General features: G+C 39.0%; 1 protein-coding gene across 1 annotated transcript in view; it reads left to right on the forward strand.

Annotated features, from left to right (window-relative positions):
* Positions 1-22,354, forward strand: part of EFNA5 (ephrin A5) — a 195,812-nt gene extending 173,458 nt beyond the window's left edge. The window contains exons 3-5 of the mRNA XM_030467506.1: positions 15,438-15,503; positions 15,888-15,968; positions 21,069-22,354. Coding sequence (XP_030323366.1) covers positions 15,438-15,503; positions 15,888-15,968; positions 21,069-21,190 — 269 coding nt within the window. The 3' untranslated portion in view covers positions 21,191-22,354. The remainder of the gene's footprint in view (positions 1-15,437; positions 15,504-15,887; positions 15,969-21,068) is intronic.
* Positions 22,355-22,630: the final 276 nt, after the last annotated feature.

Raw genomic sequence — 22,630 nt, forward strand, 5'->3', positions numbered from 1 at the left:
TTTACTAGAAAAATAATTTTTAAAGCTTACAAGCAAATGCACGCACTTTGTATAATTGGAGCCAGTGGAAACCTTCCAAACACCATCGCCTTCCATTGGAAGTGGCTCCCACATGTCACTGCTGATGCTTGGGCTGAAAAGCAGACTTAATAAGGGATGTTTTCAGCCATTGGTGCATCTCTAGCACAACAGCCATATATTGACAGGTTCGTATTTCACACTGCAGGGAACTGGAATGATTTAACAGACAGTGGAAGCATTTTATTTGCAGTAGCTTGTGTATCCCTAGACTCTGATTTGGCATAGAACATCTGCTCTGTGATCTGCTTCAAGGCCAGTTTCCTTCTGCCAACAAAGGTTACAACTTCAGGCAAGATGTCCCTTCACTGGTAGGGGGAGATTTGCCTAAAGATTTGATTTAGTCAGAATCAAAGCATCCTGCCACATAAATCCTTTTTTTTCTTTTTTTTTTTTTTTTTTTTAATTATTCCTGAAAAACCATCCAGTAAATGTATTAACATATTAAACAGTGAGTAAAGCAGACTGCTGACTTCTGTTGTATGGGTTATTGTGGCAGGTTGATATAAACCCTATCCGTGCATGCATGTGGCTAGAAATAAACATTTGTATTGTTTGGGTAGCAGAAGTGATACATTCTACCTGTACTTGCTTAAATCTTACTGTAAATGAGTAGTCTGTAATTATATCTATTGGTTTCAGCTATAGTTTATGTATATTTTCAATTTGCAAAGATAATTGATTTAATATTGATGTAGTTTATGCTAATGTCTTGGGAAACAGGCCCCACAAGATGCAATATTTGGAAAAACATTGATGCATTAAATGTTTTTGGAGGGGGTTGGTTTTGGTTGTTTTGTTGGTTTTTTTTATGTTGGAGACCTAGTTCAGGGGTTTTGTCTCATATCAGAAAGGTCAATTTTTGAAAAACCAATAGATATTTCTTTGCAGAAGTGTCATCTTGGCCCATACTGATATGTGCAAATAAAATCTGTATTTCTTTGTGCAACAGCATAGTTAGATTCAACCATTATTAGAATGAGTAGCATAGTAGTGTCTATGTACTTCATTACCATTGATGCAGTCTTAACAACATACAGCTATTTTTTCTCCTCAGAAAAAATCCTTTCTCTAGCTTAAAAAACACAGTAATTGAATAACTGCATATCTCCAAGGAGCCATGCAGGTTAAACTCTGCATTTATCTTCTGCAATTCTTAGGCTTCTTTTGGTTTAAGAGGAAGAACTGTTGCTTTTATGAAGTGCCTTTTTCTATAAAGTCAAAACCTCACAGCAGTGTGCAGAGAGCCAGTGCTGTAAAGGAGCTAAGTAGAGTCTTTAATAGAGAGACCAAGGTTTTAAGTGTTTTTGTTCCTATGGAGCAGATAGATTTGATTCCATCTGTTCCATATTCATAACAAAGGAGCTCACTTGCAAGAGGACTGACTTCCTGGGAGTAGTATGGTAATGATCTTTTCACCACCAATTGAAAGGATCTGAAAATGGTCACTTGATCTCAGCAGAAAGCAGCTAGCACTATAGTGCTTCAGACTTGTTATTTTTCTGAATCTGTGTTCCAAGATGTATGGTTATTCTGAATGAAACAAAGCAAAAACATAAGTCCTTCCTTCCTTCCTTCCTTCCTTCCTTCCTTCCTTCCTTCCTTCCTTCCTTCCTTCCTTCCTTCCTTCCTGCCTGCCTGCCTGCCTGCCTGCCTGCCTTCCTGCCTTCCTGCCTTCCTTCCTGCCTGCCTGCCTGCCTTCCTGCCTTCCCACCTTCCTGCCTGCTTTCTTGCCCGCCTTCCTGTCTTCCTGCCTGCCTATCTGCCTCCCTTCCTCCCTCCCCCCAACCCTTCCCTCCCTCCCTTCAGAAAAGCACCAAAACTATCTCACAGCTTGGTTATGTGACTTCATTAACTGGTTAACATGTACAGAATAAAGGAGAAAGCCTGCAGTGGGGAGGTACTTTCTTCATTCAGAAAGTAGAAGGTGGAAAGGATGGATTAGGGTTTCCCAGTATGCATGGGAAGATTGTAAGTGTGGAACAGAGACTTTTCTGGAAGAGTGGTGGAGGAGGGCTTCAGTTTTGAGGCAACTGTTGTTAACAACATTCAGAAGGAGAAAACTCCAGGGATACCTGTGTGTTTTAACCATCTGATGTGGTATTCATTGCTTTTAAGAAATGGTTTCTGAACCATAAGGGCTTTTGAGTCCCAGTTATGGAAAAGTACACATATATGTCTAATTTTAACTTCATCTGGGAATAATCACTGGAAAGAGGGATAAACATCCTGTGGTATATATTAGTCTAAGAAAAAAAAAAGGCATGAGGAAATAATTTGTGGCAGAGTAAAATGAAAGATTAGATATCCCATGTGTACTTTAGACTTTCCCACAGTCATGGTTATGACAGTCTGCAGTCCTTTTCTGACACAGGTGAGACATCATATTCCTAAGAAGGCAACAGTTCTCCTTGATGAGGCTGCTGCTGTTCTCACATAGGCTGTCTTTTTTCATATACAGATTGCAAAGTGTGAGTGTAATGTGTGGTACTGAACATAAGCTAGATAAGTGGAAGAAAGAAGCAGGGTTCTAGAAATTTAAATAAAACTGCTATTGCCTGATACACTAGTCAAAGCTTGGTTGAAGAGAAAATTATAGCTTGATGTGTTCCAAAACTTTCCATAGTAAAGGAGACAAATGGAAGGATTAAGGAAATCCATCTAAGGACTCGAGAAAAAATTCTGGCTTGTGGTGAAATGATTGGTGGTTTAACAGACCTTCTTAAGCACTTGAGCAAACTGGGAATTCACTTGATAAAGATGAGCTGTTATTAATATTGTCCTGGCATCTGTTACTGTGTTTGTAGTTCACTCAGTCATGGCTTGGGACCCCATCATGGTAGGTGAAATGAAATGGAAATCTCTTCTGTGAGCATCTTTACTTGTCAAAATTAGGGCTTGAGTTACAGTGGACTGTGGTGTGTTTTATGAACTTTATATTTTCTATTTCGTATCTGTTTTCCATCCTGTTCAAATTTGGATTTATCTGTATGAGAGCTGACTCTGCATTTTTTGTAAAGGCTGTGCCAAGTTGCTGTTAGAACTTTCCCAAGGGCAAAAGCTCTTCAGAAATCTTTGGATCAATGGCATTCTCTAAGCCATGCTTTTGCAAACTATTAGGCATGCATGTGAACTCAAACACATTCAAACTTGCATTATTATCCCTCTTAACGTTCATTTTAAATAACAACAAAATACAAGCCACAGTCTATGCTTTTTCCAAAATTTGTCCCTGATAAAGCTATGAGCTATGGTGGCTTTTCCCAATCATCTTTTAATTGACGTGTGATAATCCCCAGGAGGACTCGCTCCACAAAGGAGCTCGTATCTATATATATGTCACACTCCTAGCTCAATACATTTATAATGACTTCTGTATTTTTATAAACGGACAGAATTTACAAGCATAGCGTATGAAACTATAAATGCTTCCAAATATTATAAACATTGTGGCAAACCCATGAAAAAGGAGTAGAATGGAGTGCTTACTTCTGTTTTAATTATAGTGTCAGCAGTAGTAAGCCTACACACAGATAATATTAAGGTCATTAAAGCATATGAGGTTTAGTAACATGATACAATACCTGCAAATTCCTTGTGTGTAAACATGTTGCTGTAGAGATCAAAAAGGGAAGGTCATAGCTAACAAGAATAAAATGTCTCTTCAAAGGATTTTATATCTAGTTCTCAGAGACGGAAATTAGAAAACTGGATAGCCTGCTTGAGGAAAACCATTCTATTTCTAGTGATACCAAGGGAAAATCAAAGAACAAAAGTGCTTATGAAAAGTATGAAGATGTATTTTTCTCTAAGTGCTCTATTTAGTATTATTAGCTTGTTTTATTAGCAGTTTACTCTAATACATTCTTAATGCTGTACAATAACTGTATTTGGTTTTGTTAATGCCACTGAAAACAGTAATGAGATCTGAGGTTTTTGTTTCATTCTAGATAATGTGTTGTTTCGTTGCAACATAAAAGTATGACATTAGTCATTTATGTGCAGTCTGCTAGTGCAGAAATGTTAGCTTTTATTTCATGGTATGTAATACAGTTAGTATTTATGAAAGAGAAACCTTCTTACATGAGAGAAAGGCCTTTGGATATTTCATGTGTAAGGAACTATATATGATCTCTACCCCTTATATTTCACAGGACTTTATGTGCAGCCATAAGACTGTAAAGTAGGAGATGCCTGTTATTTATTTCCAGCTGATTTTTATTTGTTTTTTAATGAGAAGAAATACCACAGAAGCAAGATAGATTTCTCTGAGAAGCTCAGGCTGCAGTTAGATGACAGCTTTGCCCTGACTGATAAACTAACGTAACTGTTCTTGCTTTTATGGAGAAAAAAAAAAAAAACTTTCACAAACAACAGCTGAGCTTGGTTTTTTTAGTGGCTCAGGGCTTAGTTCAGATGAACAGCTCAGACAGGGTGGGGTTTTTCTGCAGCTGAAATTTCTGCTTTCTTGTTATCTTGTGATAGCTGTGGTGGAAACAGTGCTTGCATTGAGATGATTTTATATTTTCCTGAATTGAGCTGGGCTCAGCAACTTGGGAGGACAGATGGTCACTATGACTATAATAAAATTTTGGACTAGATCCAAAATCATGCTGTCTGCCTGATGTGAGCCCTCAGCTGCTGTTCAGTTCTGGAGGTGGCCAGCACTGTGAAGGGCTGAGCTTTGGGATGCTTTCATGGTCTGCACTACAAAAGTGTGACTCAGGTACACTAGCCAATCTTACAATAGAGAAGGCTTATCATTAAATCGCCCTCCAGAGGAGATAAGAGACCTTCCTAAGACAGATTCATGGCTACCAGAGGAAGTACTGGACCAATAATTAAATTAGAAATCCATGGTTTACATCTCCTACCAAATATGATTTGATTTTTGTTTTATCTGACTTTGATATGAGAACTGCTTTCAAACCATGTAGCTTTCAACCCAATATGTAAACTGCAATGGAATAGAAGCTACAAGAAAAATTAGATTCTTCCAGGCTAAGCAGTTGCATTCAGACAGTTAATTCAGCATACAGTGCTAATTGTAGAAACAAAGTATGCATTACTTTCTTCTAGGAACTCTCACGAGAACAGAACTTGTCTGGCAAGTCATTTCCATTTTTAGGGGGCCTGAAAAATATAGTCATTTGTGAGATAGGCCGTAATAACCCAGTGTTTTCACACAGTACAAAGCCAGTGTGAAATAGATATAAGACATTCCAAGACAATCACAGAATCATCTGGGTTGGAAAGGACCTCTGAGATTATCAAGTTCAACCTTTAATCCACTACCACTGTGGTTACCAGACCATGGCACTCAGTTTACTCTCTAACATATAGAGCCACCCCTCCACCTCTCCTACCTTGTCTGTCCCTTCTCAGGAGATTGTAACCATCCTTGGCAGCACTCCAGTCATGGGAGTCATCCCACCAAGTTTCCGTGATAGTGACTACGTCAGAGCTTTTGTGCTGCACGATGGCTTCCATCTCCTCTTGTTTGTTTCCCATACTGCTTGCATTGATGTACATGCACTTCAGCTGGGCTATGGATTCTACTCTTAACTCAGGCTTTCTCTCCTGGGGCTCATCTGTGGAGAGCCTGGTTTCAATCCCTACCCCCCTCAAACCTAGTTTAAGGCCGTCCTTATCAGCCCCACAAGCTTACAAGCTAAGCACATCTGATTTGAGGACAGGAGTAAAGCAAAGTATGCATTTGTATTAGGTACCCTATTAATACTTCTCAAAGTATTCTCAAAGTTCTCAAAACTTCATTTGGAAATCTTTGCATCCGTAGTACTTTTGCCTGTATTAGTCCATAGGCTGTATTATCCGTGACCTTGCATCTCACAGAATCATAGAATAATTTGGGTTGGGAAGGGACCTTTAGTCCACCGCCCACCTGCAGCAAGTAGGGATGCCCTCAACTAGAACAGGTTGATCAGAACCTAGTCAAGCCTCACCTTGAAGATCTCCAGGGAGGAGTACTCAACTACCTCCCTGGGCAACCTGTTCCATTTTTCCACTGCCTTCCTGGTAAGAATTTTTTTTCTAATATCCAATCTAAAACTACTTTTCTCTAAAACCATTGCCCCTTTTCCTATCACTATAAGCCCATATAAACAGTCCATTTCCAGCCGTCCTGTAGGCCCCCTTCAGATATGGAAAGGTCTCTCTTAGGTCTTCCAGATTCTTCATTTTTCCAGGCTGAACAATCCCTCAGCCTGTCTTCCTAGGAGAGGTGTTCCACCCCCTCATTTTTGTTCCCCTCCTCTGGACCTGCTTCATCAGGTCTATGTCCTTCCTGCATTGAGGGCTACAGAACTGGATGTAGTACTCTAGGTGAGGTCTTACCACAGAAGAGTAAGGTGACAGAATCATCTGTCTTGATCTCTAAGCCATGCTTTTTTGACGAATCAGCCTAGGATGCAATTGGCCCTCTGTGCTGCAAACATACTGTTGGCACATGTCCAGCTTGTTTATTTGTTTATTTACTTATTTCCATCTTTGATATTTTAATTTTCACAGAATCATTCTACTTAGAAAAGACTTTTAAGATCATCAAGTTGAATCATAAACTAACTCTGCAAACATAACTGTACCAAGTCCAGTAGCCACAAGTCTGTACCAAGACTGTGTCCCTCAGCAACATACCCAAGGATGCCCTCCCTGGCCAGCGTATTCCAGTGTTTCATAACCTTCCAGTGAAGAATCTAATCTAAACCCCCTCTGGTACACCTTAGAGCCTTCCCAGTCTCAGGCAGATCAACACAGGGTGCACTTGATCCCCCCATGCAGATTAACAATAAAGATATTACAGAGAACTGGCACAAACACTGAGCCCTGGGGAACACTGCTTGTGACTGGACACCAGCTGGATTTCTTCCGCTCTCCACAACTCACATTTATAGCCATTCACAGCCATAGAGACAGCTTTTTCACCAGGAAATTGTACGCCAGTCTATCCCATTTGTAGCCAGTTTCTCCAGGAGAATGCTGTGGGAAACAGTGCCAAAGGCTATACTAAGGTCCAGGTAAACAACATCTACAGCTTTTCCCTCATCCATGAAATGGGTCTCCTTGGCAAGGAAGGAAGTTAAGTGTGACAACCAGGACCTGCCTTTCATGAACCCATGCCGATGGGCCTGATCCCCTGTTGTCCTTCATGTGCTGCATAATGGCATTCAAGATGATCTGCTCCCTAACCTTCTCCAGCACTGAGGTCAGGCTGGCAGGCTTATAGTTCCCACTATCCCCTTCTGAACGTACTTGTACAGGCGGGTCACATTTGCCATTCCATAGGCTACTGCAACCAGGCCTCTCTGTTCAGCCAGGCTGATCTTTTCCCCCACTGTCTCATTATTTTGGCACAGAGGTGTGGCTTGTTCCTGCACTTGTAAGATTTTCTTCTTGAAGAAAATCTTTTTCAAATACATAGCTAGCAAAACTAACACTAGAGGCAATATTGGCCCACTAAGGGATGAGATGGGAGCCCTGGTGACAGAGGATATAAAGAAGGCAGAGGTGCTGAACGCCTTCTTTGCCTCTGTCTTTACTCCTGCAGGGTTTCCACATGAGCCCCAGATTCATTTAGCCCCAGAAGTAGTCAAGATAGATAAGGAATTTGACGTAGTAGATGAGGATTGGGTTAGGGATCAGCTGAGTAATCTGGACATCCATAAGTCGATGGGTCCAGATGGAATGCATCCAAGGGTGCTGAGGGAGCTGGCGGAGGTCATTGCTAGGCCACTCTCCATCATCTTCAGTAAGTCATGGGTAACAGGAGAGGTGCCTGAGGACTGGAGAATAGCAAATGTCACTCCAGTCTACAAGAAGGGCAAGAAGGAGGACCCGGGTAACTATAGACCGGTCAGCCTCACCTCCATCCCTGGAAAGGTGATGGAACAACTTGTTCTTGTCACTATCTCCAGGCATATCAAGGACATGGGGGTCATCAAGAGCAGTCAGCATGGTTTTATCAAGGGTAACTCATGTTTGACTAACCTCATAGCCTTCTATGAGGAAATTACTAGGTGGATAGATGATGGAAGAGCGGTAGATGTGGTTTATCTTGATTTCAGTAAAGCATTTGACACCGTCTCTCACAGCATCCTTGTAGATAAGTTGATCAAATATGAGTTTGGTGATCAGGTAGTGAGGTGGATCAGGAACTGGTTGAAAGGAAGGAGTCAGAGAGTTGTAGTCAATGGGGCAGAATCTGGTTGGAGGTGTGTGACTAGTGGAGTCCCTCACGGGTCGGTACTGGGACCGGTGTTGTTCAATATCTTCATCAATGACTTGGATGAGGGTATAGAGTGTACCCTCAGCAAGTTTGCTGATGACACTAAGCTGGGAGGAGTGGCTGACACACCGGAAGGCCGTGCTGCCATTCAGAGAGACTTAGACAGGCTGGAGAGTTGGGCAGAGAGAAACATGATGAAGTTCAACAAGGGGAAGTGTAGAGTTTTGCATTTGGGGAAGAACAACACAATGTCCCAGTATAGGTTGGGGGCTGACCTGCTGGAGAGCAGTGTAGGTGAAAGAGACCTGGGGGTCCTGGTAGACAAGAGGATGACCATGAGCCAGCAATGTGCCCTTGTGGCCAAGAAGGCCAGTGGCATCCTGGGGTGCATTAGAAAGGGTGTGGTTAGTAGGTCAAGAGAGGTTCTCCTCCCCCTCTATTCTGCATTGGTGAGGCCGCACCTGGAGTATTGTGTCCAGTTCTGGGCCCCTCAGTTCAAGAAGGACAGGGAAGTGCTTGAAAGAGTCCAGCGCAGAGCTACTAAGATGATTAAGGGCGTGGAACATCTCCCTTATGAGGAAAGGCTGAGGGAGCTGGGTCTCTTTAGTTTGGAGAAAAGGAGACTGAGGGGTGACCTCATCAATGTTTTCAAATATGTAAGGAGTGAGTGTCAGGGAGATGGAGTTAGGCTTTTCTCAGTGATGACCAGTGATAGGACAAGGGGTAATGGGTGTAAATTGGAGCATAGGAGGTTCAAGTTGAATATTCGGAAAAATTTTTTTACTGTAAGGGTGACAGACCCCTGCAACAGGCTGCCCAGGGGGGTCGTGGAGTCTCCTTCACTGGAGACATTCAAAACCCACTTGGACACGTTCCTGCACGATGTACTCTAGGTGGCCCTGCTCTGGCAGGGGGGGTTGGACTAGATGATCTTTCGAGGTCCCTTCTAACCCCTAGGATTCTATGATTCTATGATTGAAGAATGTCTGGCCTTCCTGGACTCCTTTGCTTTTCAGAACTGCTTCCCAAGGGACTCTGTCAATCAGTCTCTGAGACAGGTCAGAGTTTGCTTGCTGAAAGATCAAGGCAGCTGTTCTGCTGACTTCTCTCTTTACCTGCCCAACAATAGAGAATTCCAGCATTTTGTGGTTGCTATACCCAAGGCAGCTTCCAACCATTACACCTTCCACAAGCCCAACGCTGTTGACAAACAACAGGTCCAGCCATGTCCCTTCCTTAGTTGGCTCTCTCACCAGCTGTGTCATGAAGTTGCCCTCTGCACACCGGGAGCCTCCAGAACTGTTCCATCTCTGCTGTATCGTGTTTCCAGCAGACATCTGGGAAGTTGAAGTCCCTCGTGAAGTCTCTCAGGCAATAGAATGAGAGACTTCTATCAAATGTCCATAGAGTATTTTGTGTCTCTCTTCATCCTGGTCTACAACAGACTCACACCAAGATGTCTGGTTTGCTGGCCTTCCCCCCACTTCTAACCCTTAATTATTCAACAGTGTTGTCACCATCGTTAACTTCCAGGCATTCATAGCACTCTCTAACATACAGAGTAACTCCACCACGTCTCCTTCCTTACCTTTCCCTTCTGAAGAGCTTGCAGTCATTGACTGTAGCACTCCAGTCACGTGAGTTGTGCCACAACATTTCTGCGATGTCAATGATATGGTTTTCCTACTGCACTATGACTTCTAGATCCTCTTGTTTGTTGTACATGCTATGTGCATTTGTGTAGATGCACTTCATTTGGGCTGATGGTCCCCTTTTTGCGAGATCTCCTAATTTTTAAGCTGGATTTTTTCAGGCAACTCCAGGTGTTTTTATCAGTCCTAGATCAGGTGGTTTACCACACAAGATACTCTGTCTATTGGCTTGTGATTTCTGAGTCTTTAATTTGCATAATGTTTTTGCTATTGTGATCTTGCCTTGATGATGATGAAATATAGAAAGACGGTATACTTGATAAGAGCAAAGAAATAAGTAAGTTTAGTCACACCTTAGTGAGGAAGTGTGCTTGTTTGTAAGGTCTGAAGAATGAGTAAGTCATGGATATTCAGTATTTTTTTTGTGTCATAATGGAGTCACATTTATGCTTCCAGAAGAAAACAGTATTATATCAGAATGAAAGAGCAGGCATGCAAAGACTTAAAAATTAAACACAGGTATTGATGAAAGCTGGGATTTCCATAGGACCCATATATATGTGCTTTTAATTTTTTATTTTAACACAAGGAGAAACTCATTGGTATATCCTTTCAAGTAGCTTCTTTTTTGATCAATAATTTTGAAGACAAGTTTATTTTCTTTAGGTATGAGCCATCATGGACTCACACAAAATATTATTTTATTGATTCATTAAATTCTACTTGACTTTTTCAGTTGTACCACTTATGTGGATTTTTAACTTTTTGCAGTCTAAACTGTGAGAAGAATACCTAATTCTGCATTTACCTGGCTAATTTGCATAGAATTGTGTTATATAGTAAATCACATGAAAACCTACAGGGGAAAGTCTCAGCTCTTCTAAAAACTAATGGGTTATTTTTTCTTTTGTCTTGCACAAATTGAGAAACACTGCCTATGGCAAACATAGTGGAAAACTGCATTTTTAGTGCCTTCATAGATACTAATTTCTTTACAAAGGAAAAAGCAAATGACTATTCTTGAAAATAAAACTATAAAGCTCTGTAGCTGATACAGGGTATTGCATGCTAAAACACACTGGTGGTATTGTGATTTGCAGGCTGTAAGAGGTTAAGCTGAGGAAGGACCTGATAATATATTAATAATGTACCATGTGTTTTCTAGCATATAATTGCTTAGGAGTGGGATGAAAGGAACAAGTTTTTTATTTGTTTGCTTGTGGGGTTTTGTGTTTCATTTTGGTTTTTTTTCCATATTTAAATATAGCTAGCAAATACTGGAATATTTATGGTTTGGCTCTAGACGTGGAGAAAATAATTTTTTTCTCACTGCCCTTTCTTTCCCTAAAAGGTATTAAAATGGTAGCCAGAAGTGGTTCAGAAATGAGAAATTTTCTCATCTAAATTGTCTTTATGGGCTATCTTTTTATCCATCCCAAATTTAATCTGTGTGCAGTAGTTCACTGCGTGTTTTGTTTTGTTTTCTAAACTGACAGAGTTGGAATTTTCATCTCAAGAACTCAAGAGATCATGATTTGAATTTCTTCTGAATCATGTAATTTTCCTATTAAAATAATGAAAAGACCAAACCAGTTATTTTTGCAGTCCTTGACGTGTTTTAATATATCCTGTGATTTCAGAGTGTACTTCTTCCTAACCCCAAGTCTTTGTGTAACCATGAAGTCTAAAACATGCTCTTTTCAAAGACAGACCCAGGACATTGTCACATTGCTGGTAACAGTGAGGTTGAGGAGGGGAGGAGTGAAGGATCATAGGAACTGTAATGGAATACAGAAGCTGGCAACACTGCAGAGTTGCCTTTCTGTTTTTCATTGTGGTTCTTCCTAACAGAAACGTAAACCAGTCAGACCTTTTCTATTCTAAAAAAGAGGATATAGCCTCTTTTGCTCCTTATAACGGATCTTTTTTTTCAAAGGTTTCCTTTTGTGCAGCAAGGTTTCAATTGTTTTTGTTTGGGGGACTTTTTTGGGTGTTTTTTTGTTTGTTTGTTTGGTTGGGTTTTTTGTTTGGTTGGTTTTTTGGTTCTTTTTTTTTTTTTTTTTTTTTTTTTCCCTTTCTCCCTTGGGAATTTTGGCATTTGAAATATAAAGTATATCATTTCCGAGTTTGCCCGACTGCTGACTTGGAAGCCTGCCATTTCTGGAAAGTAAAACACCTTAAAATCTCTGAACTTTTTTCTGCTCTTTCCAACACTTAGTCAAGACTTGAATTTTTCCAGCTGCAGTTAGTTTCATAGGAGATTTCTAGTTCAAATTAATCCCATGTAAGCCTTGTTTTTTTAATTCCTAACTGTAGTATTACTTCTGTTAGAGAAAAAGCCTATTTAGCATTTATTCTTAGTAAATAATTATATGTGCCTTTCATCCTTTCTACAGTGTTGCTTTGGCTCTTTGGTATTTCTTTGTAGCTGTTAGTCAAAGTGCCGGTTGTCTAGTCACCCTAATTTGGACTTCTGTGCTCTTCAGCAAGAGTTTGCCATTAAAACTACTTTCATGTAGAAGAATAGGTCTCCAAATGTCAACTTCAGTTCAAGCTTCAAGGCATTACCTTAAAAAGAAACAAAACCAATGTAAAAACACAGATTTAATGAGGACTCACAGCTTTCTGTAGTGGAAAACAAATGTGATGTGCCCAACAGAAAAAAAAAAGTAACTTGAGCTTGTTGCTGGAAAGACAGATGATACAACCCAATCTGACTCTTCCCCATGGGTGATGCATCTGGCCTTCAGGTAAATACTAGAGGTGGTCTGTGTTTTTTCTTCTATGGTAAAAAGGAGAAGAGGAAGGGAGAAGAAGAAGGGAAGAAAAAAATAATTGTAGTCATTCAGCTTGGCAAACAGTTCTTAATTTCTCAGGAAGGCCGAAGAGATTGCATTGTATCCCTTTATCACCTGGTTCATAGTTGTTGAGGCAGATGTGAGAGGAATACAATAAGTCTCTTCTTGCTTTATTTTTATTTTGTTTTGTTTAGTCATTATTATTCCCTCTGGAGGAGCGAAACACTTACTAAAGAGGAATATTTATGAATGCACTGCAACATCGATAGCATATAATTTTTACTGGGAAGGAAAAAAAAGTATTTTTTCACACTTACTACAAAAATTGCATCAGTTTTTGGGATGATTAGTTAAATGCAACTGCTATGGTTGCAATAGGGCTGGTGGTCATTATGTAGTCCATAGCATGCAAGCCCATGGGAGGACTGGTGGAAAAATATTTAAGCAAGGAGTGGATTTTAACATTCTTCTTCTAAAGAACATGTCCAATAGCTAGCTGTTGTTTGCTCTGAACCTTACATGTTTGAAACATTAAATTTTTTGGCTTTTTTTCCCCATATAGAATGTTATTAGCTCCTAATTAGTTAGTGGTATCCTAGCGAGGCACTGACTAACAGAGTATTCTAATGAACTGCAGTGGGCCCAGACATACTTAGTTTATGGACATAAACCACTGCATGTAAGCATCAAAGCTAAAACTTCTAATAAAACACCTTTAAATAAATGTGCACCATGGTGCCCTTCTGAAATAATTACTGCATCGACTATTTTAGCTACCATTCAAAATGTTATTTTTACCTTTTTACTCGCAATGTTGTAATTAGTATATGATTCTTAACTTCTGAGTTAAGAAGAAGTTTAGTCTGAGAAAAGCATTTAACCAGTTGCATATATTCAGTGAAGGCCACAGAAAGGACACAATTTCCTGACTATAACCACAGAGGTCAAATATTTTGCCCTAAGTAACACACCAGTTACTGTAAGTGTCAGTAGGGGAAATTTTTCTGACTTCCATTTAGTTAGAGCCTACAGCAAAGCCAACTGTTAACACTTCGCTGCTTGTAATTGTGAAAAGGGCAGCATCATTGCTATACACTTTTGTCTTCTCATTAAAAGGGAGAAGCAGTTTTTCAAGCACTTCCCAACAGGTGGAGAACTACAGCATTATCTGTATTCTATTTTATATTGGGCTCTTAGTTTGCTCCTTTTCTGTGTGTGTAATGAATTTGTTGGCTCTTCTTGGTAAGTTCTTCTAGGAAAAAAATTACACATGCCTTGGAAATACGTCATCAAAGACATAAGACAATTCATTTCAAGACAGCTGAGGAGCTTTTCAAGTGTGAGAAGACAAAGAATGTGTATTCGCATGTCTGTGTGTAAATTGTTTTGGTTATTTGTCACAGACATGGACAATTAACAAAATGGATGAAACAGTGATAAGCATCACAAACTAATGGTTTGCCAACCCAAGTATCTTTTGTAAATCAAGACAGTTTGCAATAGTAGCCATTTTGTAGTTTTTTTAATGACTGGGGAGACTAAGCAATTAAATGTAAGTTCTTATGCATTTCCTCAGGCAGTGTTTTTCAGCTATAGCTTTTGAGAGGTTTTTTGCAAGTGCAAAAGAAATGTGTGTGCAAATGGTCTTTCAAAGTGAAAATCTACATGCCGAAGTCAGGTTGCTTGATTGCCAGCATGCACTGCAGGGCAATGTACAACTTCAAATGGCAGCCACTGATTAAAGTTGCCAACATGTTCAGATTGGCAGACAATACACTAGGGAATTCAGTCTGTCATGAAAGGAAGGCATGTTTTCCTGTGGTCGTGTATCTTCAGGCAAGAACAGTTCTACAAAGGAACTTTTCATAGCATCATCTGTTCCTGGGAAATGCAGGTTAGCAGGTGCTAACACTAGTTTTATGTGTATCATCTTTTGAATCAGTGCTAGGCATGTTGTTTTCACTTACTCTTTTTCTCCTAATACAGTAAGGATGCTTAATATTAAATACTTTGAATCGGAAATAATGAGGGAAGACAGAAAGAAAGACTAAGCTGCATGTGGTTAGTTAGTTACATAACATGAGGAATTAGATTTTGATTGAAGTAAAAGAAGTATTTTCTCAACAAATGCAGATTGGAGTATACAGAAACTGATTTGTCTGTAGACTTCAGTGTCATATATTTCTACTTTTGTGAGAGCAGATATGTAGTTATGTTTTTAGCTCAGTCACCTTCAGTGTAATTTTGGTTTTTCATCCCTTTTTGGGTGGCTGAAGCCTATGGCCAAGTGTTTGAAGACTAGCTTTTCTCTAAATGATCTTAATTATTTTGAAGTATAATTTTTCAAAGTAGATGCTTGCATTACAGCAGAAACTATACTTAACAACCTCTGTAGAAAAAGGTGTGGAAAGGTGAAAGGATGTAAAGAAATATTGAAAATACCAAGTAAATGCTACTTCTTCAATGTAAAAGTATCAGAAAAGGAATTAGTAATCTGTAATTCTTTCCCCCCTCTTGCATAATAAGATACTTAGTGCACTTGGGATCCCTACATGCAGAGGCTGAAATGTGTCCAGACCTTCAGATAAAGGAAGGCAAAAGATATTTTACTTAAGCACAAAAGTTGTTTCATATTTTTACTCTCTCTCACTTCTTCCCCATTTGCAGCTTCTGCGATCGCAGATAATGGAAGGAGATCCTGTCTAAAGCTGAAGGTCTTTGTGCGGCCAGCAAGTAAGTCCTTCAGATTAAGTTTTCAGGGGTGGCTTTGTAGCACATTCTTTACTGTGTGGTCTAGTAAACAGCAGCAAATTTTTTTGTTGCTGTTAAATCTTGAGTATCTGTTCTGTACAGCAAAATTTGTGGTAACAATTTTCATTATATTTTCTTATAATTTTCGTAAAGCATTTTAATTACATGGCAGTTGTTTCTTAAGTTGTTTCTCAAACTGTTGTACAAATGGATGACTATAATGGCATATGGACAAATGCCACATATTTTAAAATATGGATATTTTTAATTACATATAGTACAGTGGTAAAATCTAGGGGGAAAAAAGTGGGGAGTTTAAGGGTATCTCATTAACATATTTGGCTGTTATCTCTATTTTTGTTATAGACAGCTGTATGAAAACTATAGGTGTTCATGATCGTGTTTTCGATGTTAACGACAAAGTAGAAAATTCATTAGAACCAGCAGGTTAGTATGCTTAGAGAATCTCTTCTAACAAATGTGTGTATGCATCTGGTGCTTCAATACTTTTTTTCCTCTTTTCTCTGCATGCTTTGCATGGTAAAACAGCCCTGCTTATGCACATTTCTAGCAGTGCTAATATCTCTTAGGACAAAATTCCTGTATACTTGTTTAATACAGAGGAGGAAAAATGTTTTATTTGGTTTTAGGTGGTGTAATTTAATAAAATACGGGTGTGTGCCAGTGACAACTCTCATCAATATATTGAAGTCACTGGCACATCTAAGTCAAACAGCCAGCATAGTGGCAAAACACTATATACCAACTGGTTTAAAGTTTTAGAAATAAAGTCAGTGGAAAAACTTTGTGGTTTTTGAAAGATTTTCAGGAAAACATAACCAATGCTTGTTCAGTGCTGGTGCATGACACAGGAATGTAACTGACAGAGTTTGTGTTTAAATAAGACATTAGTCCTTTAAAATTATGTACATTTGTATGTATAATTGGTTGGGCAAAATATCCTACATGCATACACACATGCACATGCCCTCTGATATATATATATCCTGTTTTTATTGAGGCGCATTTAATATAGGAGGGCCATTCTGTCTTTTTGTGTGAAAATGACTTACAAGTAAGAATAGAACTTGCTGTGATAAAGCCCCTCAGCTGCCCAGGGCAAAATTGCATTAACCTTCACAATCAATCAAGCTTATGTGCCTCTGTGTGGAAAATGCATGTATATTGTTTGTCTGGCTCAGGTTTATGGTAGATAGAATCATTTTTTATTATAAGTTAGTGAGTAATTCCAGCAACTTCAGTGGGATGGTTCATGACATTAAAATTAAGTGGGTATGTATGAAAAGTATTTGCAATAGTAGTATTACCTGTTTGTTTTAAAAGTACCTACATACTGCTCACACATTGCTGTGTTCAAGCCTTAGTAATTAAAATATATACTTAATGAACCAATTATACAGGGAAAAAAATTTCATACATACCATTTAGTAAATACCCTGGATAACAGATTACCAAGATATTTTTTATTACTTTTCTTACACTATTTGAAAGAGACTTCTCCTTTGCTATTTTTTGTCTCTTTGCTATTATTTCCATCAACTTTAAGTATTCACACAGAAGTATAAATAAGGCTTTCACAGTTTATCCACTTTGCATGATGCAACTATGTATTTGCAATAGATTTTGTTATTTTTCTTTAAAAGGATTTTTGGAGCTCTCCCAAAAACTTTGCTGTTGAAAATAAAAGATGTTCTCTATGTAAAACCAAATGCAAAGAGAATGCATTTACATTAGATACCTTTGTGCATTTATTAACAGTGTTCTTCTACAGAAAGCATTAGGATTTTCTTTGCCCATCTCTGGATAACCTATGAATCTAGAAACTCAATGCACTTTTTTATTTTTTGTGATCTGGTGAGCATGGGCTAATTAATGTATATTTCTTCTGTTACTGGTTTGCAAAAGAGATAATCTGATTAATAAATACCCTGATTTTAGTGAAGTCTTTTTTTTTTTCAGCAGTGCTGCTAATTTCCAGGTGTGTTGCTATACCTAACAAGCACTGTCACAAAAGTGTATTGTTTGAAAGTAGGCAAACCAGGGAACAAAATCATACAAAGAGCATCCTGCAGTCTAAGATGAAATATTGTTTATGTTACCAGCAGGCAGTAATAGCTTTAACGAGAAATGTTGGTGCCAAGAATTTCCCACTCCCAACTCAATGTTTATATGCATTATTATTTGGACCAGTCAACATTAGATAATCATCGCCAGATCTGCTGGGTGCTGTCACACTTTCCTATTATTAGGCTGTTAGACTTGCTGCTGCTTTGGTGGATCTTGTTGCATGTGATCTGTGTCATGTACTATATTACCTGCCTTTGGCATGTGTCTTCTGCTTCTATGTTCTCCTCTATCCTGCTACTGTCTTCTTCCACAGTACACTGAAGAACTGGGTGGCAGGAGAGTCAAGGTCAGCATATGGCTGAAGGTCACTTTTCTTTTTAAAATCACCATCTGTGTGATTTTTCAACCCCTCTAATTTCATTGGGTTTGTTCAGGAATTTATAAGAAACTGGTCAACACACTTGTTTCAAGAACCATGAAAGATCCTGGAATAGGTTGCCTAGGGAGGTTTTTGATGCCCCCTCCCTTGTCCTGAGGTGTTTCAGGACAGGTTGGATGAAGCCTTGTGCAAGCCTAGTGGGAAATGTCCCTTCCCATATAGAGGGGCTGGATCTTGATGATCTTTGAGGTCCTTCCAACCCTAATGGTTCTATGATTCTATACTTTTCTGAAAGTAATTGTCACTGATCCTGTCCTCCTCTTTTTCCTTAATAATGAAACTGAAAAGTCCCTAAACAAAAAGAGCAGCTGTGCATATCTGGAAAAGTTTTACCTGAAGCATATGATATAAAACTATGTGATCTGGAAAATGGGTAGCTCTCAAAATAATTTTTTCTAATTACTGCTGGCATTCCGAACCATTAGCAGGGACCTTCCAGATTTGCTCAGCAATTTTGTACCCTTCATCACTTGCCTTCAGTGTTTAAAACAAAGTTAAACTTTTTCCCTGAACATTAAAGAGTGTGTGGTGTTATAACTCTACACCTTTCAAAAAAACCGTATTTGCAAAGTGATTTTGAGAACTACAGATGAATTCTGTGCTTTAATATACCAGTGTAGAGACCTTGGAACTGTACTGATGAAAAAATCAGATGGTTTCTTGAAAAGAACCTGTTAGTGTTACATGAAAGGTAATTCTCATGTGAAGAATAACTTTAATAAAATGATATCATAAGTGATCTCCATATTTGAGAGAAATCTTTTCAGTATAGGTGTTTTCCACTGAGTTTTGTAGCAGTGGGCAATCTTCTTGTTGTGGCAGTATCTGGTAGTCAAATAGAATGAGGATTTATTACCACTCCACACTAGTTTTGCTCTATTGTGTTTTAGCGCTGAATCATGCATGTAATTAGGACAAAACTGTTGACATTCAGCATTCCAAATTCAGATTTATTTGCAATTGTATTGATGATTGCAAGACATAGAAGGTCATGCACATCATTCTCCTCTGTAATTTTAGTTCAGCAGTAACGAGTCTATTTTTCTGGAGAGAGCTGCGTCTAAATATATAAATGTAGGTAGAGCTGACGGAACATGGGGGGTTTTTTTCCCTTTAGAGTATGATATCATTGGGAAGCTGCAGTGCTGTATTCTCATTGCAGTTTCACCAGCATACAAGAGTATGTTGTATCACTCCAAAATAAATTTTTATAGTCTTTGATACTGACAGCCACTATAACTGGCAGTTTTCAGCATTGACAGAAATTTTTAGATATTTTTGGAATGAGTCTGGAGGAAAAATATTAGGGCATTGTTCAACACTGGGTGGTCTCCCTGCTGTACATGATGAAGGTCTGTAAAGAGACAGTCTTTCTCACTGATGTCAGTGGGATGTTCATCTTACTATGAACTTATCTTACAAATGCAAGCATATTTACAGTGGATCAGTAGCTGCTTTTCATACTTTTTCCCTGAGCAGCATTGGAGACCTGTTGATAAACATGGCACTATTGCAGTGTCAATTAGTGCTGCAAAAAAAAAGTGATAGATTAGTATTCCAGTTTTCTGTGCATCTTGCTGTGCAACTGAATTGAGGATGAAGAGCCTATTAACCTAATTTATGCTAAGTGCTCTACCTACTTCTGTGCTTGGCGTCAAGGGTATGAAGTGGAGGGAGCTAGGTGCTAGCTAAAGCCAAAAGCAGCATCGTGATCTCAGTGCTCTAACTCCTGCTTCCCTTTGCGCCTTTAATTGGAAATACACAGCTCTGACCCAGTGTAATCCTGGCAGTGCAATTTGTTGAGATCGGAGCTAGGAGACAGATACATCATGGGTATGTCAACACCCCTCATAAAATGGGGGAGCTTATTACATGAAGTAGTGAGATACTATTAAATTTTCTTGAGATTCAGGCACTCTAAAAGAAGTTATGAGTTCATTTTGAGGCCACTTCACACTTCCCAAAATGGTTTAGCTTATTTAATTCATTTAGTACTAAGAAAATGCAAACTCAGAGCTGACTTTTTATGTCAAGCTGCAGATAGATTGCTTTTTAGAGAGCCAGATTAGATAGCTGTGGATATGGAGGGCTTTGCAGAGAAAAATACCATACATATAACAACGCTGAAGTTGAATTTCACCTTGCTTACTTTTTTATGAGACAATCTGTAGCTTAATGGCTGATTTTTAGTTTAAAAAACTAAACAGAGCTTTATTTATTATTGCAAATTTAGTATTTCTGCTGCACTTTCTGTGCCACTAATGTATGAGTTTTCCACTCAACTGTCGTTTTTTGTCTTTTTGCTTATTTTTTCATTAGTTTTATCAGCATATATGTAAAGATGTATTTTGTGTTCCATAACGGTAGTCTGCTACCTGTGAGGTTTCCAGTTTGAGTGTGTATTCTATAAAGCCAGAGATTGTGATGTATTACCCTTTGAAATCCTATTTTAGGTAGAATATTATTGAAGTTGAAATAAGATGTCAAGAAGGATGTCTTACATTTTCTGCATATGCCCAAATGCGGTACACTTCAGTGGAAATTCTATGCATGGAAGTGCTTGGGTTTAAGGGCTGCTATTTCAAATTCAGGAGCCAAAATTTGTAACTCACAGGGGGATTAATGGCAAAATTAATTCTGAGAATGTGCTACTCTTCTTCAAGCCCTGTTGAAAATCAGGTGTTTTCATCTGGCGCACTATTGACATTTCTGTCTAATGAGCCATTCAAAGCTAGAGCTACAGTGTTTTATTAGAGGGAGAATCTTTCATTCCTCAATTTGCTGGAGTCAGACTTTATGCTCTTCTGGTCCTCAGTGGGAGTTTTGCCAGTAAGAAATGCAGGAGTTGGCCTCAAATTGGTTACATAATGAGGTATTACACACTTGTGAAAGTCAATGACAGCACAAGGTTCATTGCCCTGTTTCATAAAGGCACTGGAATCTATTTACAGTTGTTGGCTCAGTGAGAATTTCTTAAGGATGCAAAATCTCATTGGAATGTATGCTTTCTGTTTGAACAGATGATACCGTACATGAGTCAGCCGAGCCATCCCGTGGTGAGAATGCGGCACAGACACCAAGGATACCCAGCTGGCTTTTGGCAACTCTATTGTTCCTCCTGGCAGTGCTTTTGATATTATAGCACAGTGTGCTCCAGCAACCTGTCGCAGAAAATATCAGGGTCTTGGAACATCAAAGACCCACCTAACTGGTCATCCCAGGAAAGGGACGTTACTGTTTTTGCAGATGTCAAATTGCTATTTTTCCCTTATTCTTTTTTCTTCTCCCTTTTAGCCTGAACTTGGCAAAAATTTGAAGGGGATAACTAGCTTCAGTACTCATCCCTACCTACCCTCTGACTTTCTAAACCCCTCCAATAAATAAAAAGACTCCAAATGAGTATGCCAAACTATGGTAGTGACACTAGTGATTCTTATTTTCCTCTGCATTCTATTTTAAGAAGTCACCTTTGTTAGCTCTATGTGTCATCCATATGTGGACTTGGAAGACCAACAACAGATTCATTTAGTGAAGGATAAGGAAAGTGAGTGAAAGCCTGGGAGAGTTTTTCTCTCCAATACAGTATTTATTCAGCACTGTAAGATGATCATGCAAGGCATCAAGTCACCATGTCAGGACTGGAGGGGAAATATAAGACAGATATAACACCATATCCTCCAGGAGTTTCTAAATGAACAGGCTTCTGAAAAGGAAAGATGTTTCATATAGGACTGTCTTGAAACATCTTTGACAGTAAAATTTGTGTTCACAAGTAGAAATGCTGTCTTTGGTGAGAGGAAGAAGTATTTAGGAATGTTAGCACACAGTAGGCAAGGTGAGATTTAGGAAACTTCACTGGGGTTGTGAGTGCCTCTGTTATTTCGTTTTAAGGGGATAAAGCACAACGGATTATTTTATTTTAAAATAGATCACCGTGGTGCCAGTTTTTTTCTTGAAATGCAGAGGCACTTTTCAGAATAAAGTGACCTTCCCCAGCATTGACTTAGTGGGTGATATCCTTCAATACTGCTCTAGGTGTTAATACATGTTAAGAGAGGACATGAGTGGCCAGAGAAAACATATTTGGGACACAGGATTTTCAGTGTGCTCCTGATTTGTCTCTCCTGCAAGTTCCTCACTCATGGGAATAAACATTTGTAGAAGAATCCAGGACAGTCTTGTAGCACTCTTTGGTGGAGGGAAGGAAAAGAAGTGTGGAATATTAATTCAAGTGTTGATTTTTTATCTTTTCCCTTTCCAGAACAGTTGAGGAAATGTGTTTATCAGCCAGAGATAAACTAGATGGGCTCCCAAAGACTTAACAAAATATTTTTTTAAAAACCCACTAGAATAGAAAATACATTATTTAGATATACTTTATGCTGAGAGTGAGTATATATGCTTGTCCTATTTAAACGTGAGACAAATGGTAGCCCTTGATGCAATTAGGAAATGGGACTGTCTTGCTTGATGGAATTAGGAGTGACCCTGTTTCAGAAATCTGGGCCTTGGCTAATGTAGATCTTCAGAAAGTTGTTTACCAGAAGTGCAGGCCTTGGGGTATTTTCACTAGGCTGCCATG

Source organism: Calypte anna, chromosome Z, assembly GCF_003957555.1.
Source record: "Calypte anna isolate BGI_N300 chromosome Z, bCalAnn1_v1.p, whole genome shotgun sequence".
NCBI classification, from domain to species: domain Eukaryota; kingdom Metazoa; phylum Chordata; class Aves; order Apodiformes; family Trochilidae; genus Calypte; species Calypte anna.